At 26.7% G+C, this 8,326-nt stretch overlaps 1 protein-coding gene across 1 annotated transcript in view; it reads left to right on the top strand.

Annotated features, from left to right (window-relative positions):
• The window catches only part of LOC105626217 (cytochrome P450 4C1-like), an 11,791-nt gene extending 3,783 nt beyond the window's left edge, over positions 1–8,008 (top strand). Inside the window, exons 3-10 of the mRNA XM_012207523.1 lie at positions 296–386; positions 2,729–2,923; positions 3,352–3,418; positions 4,797–4,923; positions 5,044–5,125; positions 5,235–5,347; positions 5,480–5,717; positions 7,452–8,008. Of these exons, the coding sequence (XP_012062913.1) occupies positions 296–386; positions 2,729–2,923; positions 3,352–3,418; positions 4,797–4,923; positions 5,044–5,125; positions 5,235–5,347; positions 5,480–5,717; positions 7,452–7,789 (1,251 nt within the window). The 3' untranslated portion in view covers positions 7,790–8,008. The remainder of the gene's footprint in view (positions 1–295; positions 387–2,728; positions 2,924–3,351; positions 3,419–4,796; positions 4,924–5,043; positions 5,126–5,234; positions 5,348–5,479; positions 5,718–7,451) is intronic.
• The last annotated feature ends 318 nt before the right edge of the window (positions 8,009–8,326 follow it).

Here is an 8,326-nt window from a genome sequence, read left to right as displayed (position 1 = left end):
ACACACACACACACACACACACACACACACACACACACACACACACACACACACACACACACACACACAAAATCTCACAATGATGATTTTTTGTTGTGATATCACTACTCTATAAAATATATTATATATTAAAATATTATATATAAAAATGTAGATAAAAATATATAAATATATATATAAATTTGTGCTAAAATTGAGTGGTCCATTTTTTGCGAATGAATGTATATTAAAAATAAAAAATTTTTATATTATTTCTTTGAATATTATTGGATTATATTTTTTTCGAACATTATAGCATATTTTACCTAGCACTGTAAATATTACAAAAGGAGATTTCTATGATATGCTGAAACCTTGGTTGGGCAATGGACTTTTGACATCTACAGGTAAACGTACAATAAACTATATATTTATTTTTCTCACATATTTATTAGGGCTGGGCATGTATTCGAAATACTTTTATTTACAAAACGGTATTGGTAAGACAATTTTATTTTGTATTTTGTGTTTGTTCGGACCACATATAATATTTTGTATTTTGTAATTCATGGGAGCATATAAAAATATTTTGTATCTTATATTTTAGTATTAATAACATTATAATAAAAATTAAAAATAAAAAATTATAACAAACGATTATGAAAGTATTTTGTATTTTGTATTTTAAATACTAACATTGATAATCAACCTTATTACTTGAATTACAAAATATAAAAAAGTTTCAATTTTTTGATGTTAAATACAAAATACGTAATAATACTTTTATGATCCGCTAAAATACAAAATACGTAATACTTTTATAATCCGCTAAAATAAAATAAAAAATACAAAATATGCTTGTACTGCAAATAGTATGTTTTAAATCAAAATATTTCAAATACATGTCCTGATATTTATTACATATTTATTTTTCTCTTACATTTAGATTTTTATTAAAAATAAATAGCAAATTTCAGGACTTGGCATGTATTTGGAATACAATTATATTTTGTGTTTTAACGGAGCGCATGAAAATATTCTGTATTTTGTATTATATGGAATATATAAAAATATTTTATATTTCAATATTTTATATTTTGTATTTCAAATACTTGACAATCAATTTTATCTTAATCTTATTATTTGAATTATAGTATACAAGAAATGGGAAATATTCACATTTTAGGGGAGATTTTTCCGATGACCTTGACCTTAAAATATGTTATCAAAATCATGAGCCTGAATAATCTCCAAGTTTTATTCGGCTAAACAAAAAAAATTAGAAAAAATAGCGTCTCATTTCTGTATCTATATATAAAATTAGAGACTATTCCATACCTTTCTTGCTTACGTAACTTTTTACGCAAACGATTTTCATACTACTTCCCCCCTTAGAGACGACTTTTCATGCGAAGCAAATTCTATCTCATCCCCACCAAGTTCGCGTATAAGTCGTGCGCTCCTGAAGCAGAGGAGGAGATGGTCGCTGCATGGAAGTCGTAAAATATATTTTAAAGCAGAAAATTTTTTTTTGTATATGTAGTGAAAAAAAAAATCATTTTTAAACTTTTCTTCTTAATAACTTTTTAACAAATAACAAGCGACGACTAAAATTGGAGGTTACTCAGAGACATCTAGACAACATGATCTATGTCAAGATCAAGGTCATCAGAGAGGTTCCCCTAAAATAAACATTTATCTAAAAAATTTTCCATCTTTAAATTTTAAATACAAAATACATAATACTTTCATATGCTTCGTTAAAATACGAAAAACAAAATACACTTGTATTGCAAATAATATGTTTTAAATAAAAATAATTCAAATACATATCTAACCTTGGCTTATTTTTATCATGTACGCTTCTTTAGTATATAATCATTCATGAAAATATTTAGATAAAATAAAAAAGGAGGTCTCTGTTTTCGTCTAATGTAAACATATGTGCATTTTTATTTCAATACAGGAAAGAATATATTTTAGTCGTTATGATAAATATACATTCTTTCTAAAATTTTTAGAATGAAAGCTGTAAAGAGCGGAATCTCACTCTTAAAGATTAAAAATTGACTCTTTTTCGAGACAGGTTCAATTAGAGAGTTTGACTGTAGAGTTAATTTGATTATTTATGTTGCTCACGTGCTAGAAAATTGTACAGAGTTTCACGAACTTTTTTCTTATATATATCGTTAATCCAGTCAACATGTTAAAAAAACAGAATATCAAAAACAAAAATAAAATCTATTTTTATAATCTATTTCTTTTAAATATTTCTTACAAACAAATATTTATAACAAAATCTATTTTTTTTTAATTGACAAGGAAACATTCCAAGTGTAAATCTCAGAATAAAAGCACCTACATAAATTTGTTATTGGGTAATAGAAAATTGGTAAATATATAATGAATAGTAACTAATAAGAGCAAAATTCATCATTTATATAAGTTCCATCAATATAAACTATTATATTTTCGATATAAGCAAAAACATATATATATTAAATATACTTAAATTTTTACGTATAATTAACCATTCTATTTTATTAATTCTTGCTTTTTAGCAAAATAAAATTTTTTTTGATCGCCGAAATTATTTCAAAATTTATAAATTATAATAGAAATAATGGAATTAACACATGCAAGTATTTCCTTCTGAATTAAAAAGTATTCTTTTGTAAAAATCTTTATTTTTTGCGATATTTATACAATTTTATTTTTATATGTGTATCACATTTTAATGCTACTTTAGGTGAACAATGGTTCCACGATAGAAAACTCATCGGGCCAACGTTCCATTTTAGTATATTAGATCAATTTGCTATGATTGTGTTTGAAAAAGCAGATATTCTGACAAAGTGTCTTCAAAAAGAGATAGAAAAGGATCCAGGAAAAGCCATTAATATTTTCCCTTTTATTATCAATGCTGCTCTCGATATTATCTGCGGTAATGTGTCATGTTTTTAATTACATTATATATAATTATAATATTTCGTGAGAAAATACGTTTTATTTATTGATATAGTCATTTTATGCTGCAAACTTTATGAATTAATTTACGAATAATAAAAAAATATATAAACGATAAAGATGCTAGAAGATTTGCAGGTCATCGCCGTGCTTTATTAGGGTGAGGGGCGTGTTGATACTATCTAGTATCAGTGCGCTCCTCGCCCTGATAAAGTGAACGGCAAAGTTCACGAAACATTAGCATTAGCAACGAACAAAAACACGGCGATTACTCGTAAACTTTCTAACATTCTTAAAAATAATAGCCATGAAAAAAGCGTTATATAAAGAGTAATTTTAATTGTATTATTATAAGCAATATGACAAAAGGATTTATCAATAATAATACTAATTATTATCTTACAGAAACAGCAATGGGTGTGGATATACATGCTCAAGAAGTTGTAACCAAGTATACATCAACAGTACACCTGTCAGTTTTTAAAATTCTTATACTACTATCATACTGTCCAACGCCATTTTCTAATATGAGTGTGAATAATTATTTTCCATATTTTAGCTTGCTCATGAAAAAAATCTGTTAACCAAAATTACGTTACAATTTCAAGAATAATGACATTAAAATGATAAATTTAAGAGTTTTCATAAAATTATAAATAATAAATGTTTTAATTATTAAAAAATTTTTTAATTAAATTTTTGTTAATACTATGCGAAAAGAATTTTTAAAACTTATTTTGCATTTTGTTTTGTTTCGATATGTTTTTGTTTTCACGATATAACAATGATAATAATTTTTTTCTCATGTACGTTACATAAAAAAGACATTTTAACTACATGAAAAATTATATTATGACAACATGCATTTTAAATTTAAAAATTTTAATGGTACTTTCGTGTATCATTAATGGAATTTTTAAAAATTCCCTTCGAGCTAACAATATCACAAAAATCTCAATCGTCATTTTTTGCTTCTTTAATGCTATTTGCCTCAAAATTGTAATATGATAGTCAGCTTCGTTCACAAAACATAAAAAATGATAGAAATCAAAGTCTTAAATGGTTTAGCTGGATCTTAAATGCTTGTATGATTCTTGTGTGAATTTTTATACTAATATTCTTCGTAATAATTGGCATATGAAGGAACAATGTCTCTTTAGTCGACGTAAATAAACAATATAATATATTATATTGTTTATTTACGTCGCTTAAAAAGACGTTGTTTTCTCATATGCCAATTATTGTGAAGAATATTACTAAAGCCTCGGTAGTCTAAAAGTTTAGAATGCTCGCAAGGATCTGGATTCGATTCCCGACCGAGAAAATATTTTTCACAATAAGAATTAATTATTTACAAATTTTTATATGTTATTCAGTATTATTAAGATCGTTTCGAAGATCCAAATAAGCATCAAAAATTTGCTAGTCAATTTAACTCATAATGTTACTGTGATAGTTTAGTAGAGTTAGCGTTTTCAAGACCGAAAAATCATTTTGGCATGCGTTTCTGAGACCACTATATATGTAGTATATATAAAATCACACAAGAATCATATAAGCATTTAAGATCCAGCTAGATTGTTCAAACCTTTAATTTCTAGTTTTTTTTTTATCACATATATCACCTATAATATATTATATTACATAAAAAATAGTTATTTATATTCGTGTTGCAAAAAATGTTTTGTCGGACAGTATTATTAATGAAACAGCTAATGAATTATTACTTGCATGTTAATGTAAGAATTAATGATAAATTTTAATAATTATTTACACAATATGTTTATACTTAATTATTAAAATTACTTATTATGTAGTTTACGTAAGTTAAATAGCAATCGTACTTTTAGAACTTCCTCGTTAATAATAAAACGACTGCTTCGACCGTGGCATTGGATTGAATGGTTGTTCTATTTACTGCCTACAGGGAAACAGTTTAAATCAGCGCTTGATATATTACATGGATTTACAAAAGAGGTATAGAAATGCTAAAAATATTTGTCTTTAGCCATTTAAAAAAGTTAAAGTTTTACTAAAATGTTTATATTATTTTGAAGAATGTTCATATTTACATCTAACACGATAAATTCTATATAGGTGATAAGTAAGAGAAAAATTGAACGACAATCGCAAAACGGCCATATGGAACTCGAAAATGAAGATAATGAATTTAATATAGGTGCGATTATAAATTTGAATTATTTATTGTACTTTATACGGATTATAGGTACATAATTTATTTAGGTACTTTATAAATATTCCTTATTTAATAAAATTTATTATATTAGGTAAGCATAAGAGACAGGCGTTCTTAGATTTATTATTAGATCAGAATGAGAAATCTGATACTCCTTTGACCGATGATGAGTTGAGAGCGCAAGTTGACACATTCATGTTTGAAGTAAGACGTCCGACATTAAAATTAAAATTTAAATTTTACAATTATTATACATAAAATTTTCCGTTTAATTAAATTAACAAGGTAATATATCTGTAAAAAGGACATGTAAAATAATATAAAAAATGTTAATAGGGGCATGATACAACTGCAGTTGCGATAACTTGGACGCTCTTTCTTTTGGGCAATAATTTAAAGCATCAGGCAAAAGTTCACGAAGAACTCGAGGAGGTTTTCGGAGATTCAGAAACACCAGCCAGTGTAAAAGAGCTGTCGAAATTAAAGTATCTCGACAGAGTCATAAAGGAGACACTCCGAATATTTCCGAGTGTACCTCTAATCTCAAGGGAACTATCGAAAGATGTAAAAATAGGTAGGACATAACTTTATCTGCTACTTAAGTAAGAATTTCAAAAAATGCACCAATATGTAAATTCATTTATAATAAAATAATTAAATTAGAGGTTCGAATCAAACATTTGCAAACTTGAATCGAATCGAATCTGTGACATGTTCGAAAACGAATCTGAAATCTTTACACTGAATCATATCGAATCGAATCCTTTTGATTCAAAAACGAATCAAATTCGAATCAAATTTTCACATACTGACAGCTGAAAAAAATTTAAAAGCTGCAAAAATTCATTTTAAATGTATAAGTATATCAAAAAGTTGATAATATGATATAAACATATTCTGAAAATAAATAATATTTGCATATAGTAAATTATACTATAAAATGTAGTAACAACAAACATAAATTGAAAGTACGTAGAATCAAACATTTATTACTACTAAGAGTTGGAAATTGGTAGCAAAGTTAGATGGTTATTACGGAATTATTATATCACAAATACAATCATATTATTAATTGTTTTAAACAAAATAATTTGGTAATTGTAACCAAATAATCACTTTTATGTATTAAAAAAACTTGTACAGTTATATCTTAATGAAAAAAATAATTTTTTGTTATTATTACTTTTTATTTTCCAATTTCAATTCATTATTTTGTTTTGCATATCTATTTTCTATTTTATTAACTACAATTAATTTACTTATTATTATTATTATTATTAATATTAAAAAACGCATCGCATTGTCGGTAAGATTTAACTTACGATCCCTAGAACGATAGTCTAATACATTTACGCTGAGCTAATCGCACTATTAGGATAAAACATTACCAACGTTACTTATACTTTCTATTGTAACATTCTTAATCATGTCTCTGCTGCCAGTTTAATATTATTAATTTTTGAGGAGATTACATGAAATGAAATAATACCTTGGTATTTATTAACATAGTTAGGAAATGACAAAGCAATTCTCCTCAGTCTCGAGAGATCGTCTGACCATGACATGTGTCCTCTCGCTGCGATCTGAGTGTTGCGTGTTTTATTTTCGAGCATATGATCCGCTTTGATAATTTTTATTTCTATAGGTTTTTTTAAGAAAAATGTTAAATTATCATTTATATAAATGTGGTCAAAAATACTATTGCTACACGAAAAAAAAAGTTTGAATAATGGAAAATGAACGATCCAGAATTCTAATTAAACTTACTAAATTTCTGGTTAAATTTAGATTGATAGAAGGTTACACTCTGATTATTTCAAATTCTGGTAAATTGGAAAATGGTTATTTCAACTAGAATTCTGATAGATTATGAATTTATTTTGAAACATGTAGTATTTCGCTATTAAATTGACATTTTGTTATGTGCTCCAATTAATTATGTATAATTATGTTTAATTATATGTAATAATGTTTAATTAGATTTCGTATTAAAGCAACAATAATTTCTTATAAAAAACGCTATTGTATATTTTTATTAATATTATATGTAATCTTGGAGTTGTTGAGAGAGAGAAAAAGAGAAGGCTCTGAAACACTTTTATCATTTATTATTTATCAATATCGTCATGCCTGAGCGCGCGAATATCGGCGAATATAGCTCCGATCAGTAAACTTTGATTGCTATTAATTTAAAAACTATTATAATCTCGATTTCTCATATTAATATTTTCATCTTAGAATGTTGTCAAAGAATCCATTTTTGAAACACTCTGTATATACATTAATTTGTTTTTCTTTTATTTTATAGATAATTATATACTTCCGAAAGGTGTTATGGTCGTGTTGGCAATCTTATTAACACACCGAAATCCGGTGGTTTGGCCGGACCCATTGAAATTCGATCCGGATCGCTTTCTTCCAGAAAACTCGAAGAACAGAAATCCGTACGCCTATATTCCGTTCAGTGCTGGGCCAAGAAACTGTATAGGTCAGAAATTCGCTCAACTCGAAGAGAAAATTGTGTTGACTGCTATCCTCAGGAAATGGAGAGTGAAAAGTGTGAAAACAGTCGACACGATTAAATTCGGCGGTTCTCTCATTTTACGACCAAGTGAAGATATATTAATGCATTTCACGCCGAAGTAATGAACAATTTGCTATCAAATAAGATAGTTGGCCCAGAAATCATCAAGATACCAGTAATCGCAATTTCACGTATTAAAGATGTATTTTAGTGCTTTCTGTCGAGCGTGAGACTTGCTAATATTTTTATTGGTTCCAAGAAAGTATTTATAATATTTTGTTACATTATGAAACTTTTAAATATATGAATTCACTATTGATTAAATCGAATATGTGCAGCAACCGAGCCTATACGTGATTTCGATCAACTGTTTCATTATGAAGTTAAAAGACATTGTTTAACATCTCGTGTGATTTTGGAGTATTGGCAACTTGCATGAAATAAATTGAGCTTCGAGTTATAAATCGAGATCGCAGTTTTATGTTTTCATCGCAGTTTTACACACAAATTATTATTTCATAGGTTTTTTTTTACGTAATAAGTACTGGTTCACCGAAACACGTTCGAGTAATCGCCATATCTGTTGATTACTGGGATTAGACGAAAAAAATTCTTGTAAATCGAATAATAATGTATTCAAAATTCAAATAAAAAAATTA

Source organism: Atta cephalotes (assembly GCF_000143395.1).
Source record: "Atta cephalotes unplaced genomic scaffold scaffold00005, whole genome shotgun sequence".
In the NCBI taxonomy this organism is placed as follows: domain Eukaryota; kingdom Metazoa; phylum Arthropoda; class Insecta; order Hymenoptera; family Formicidae; genus Atta; species Atta cephalotes.
This window is presented reverse-complemented; position numbering and strand designations above follow the sequence as displayed.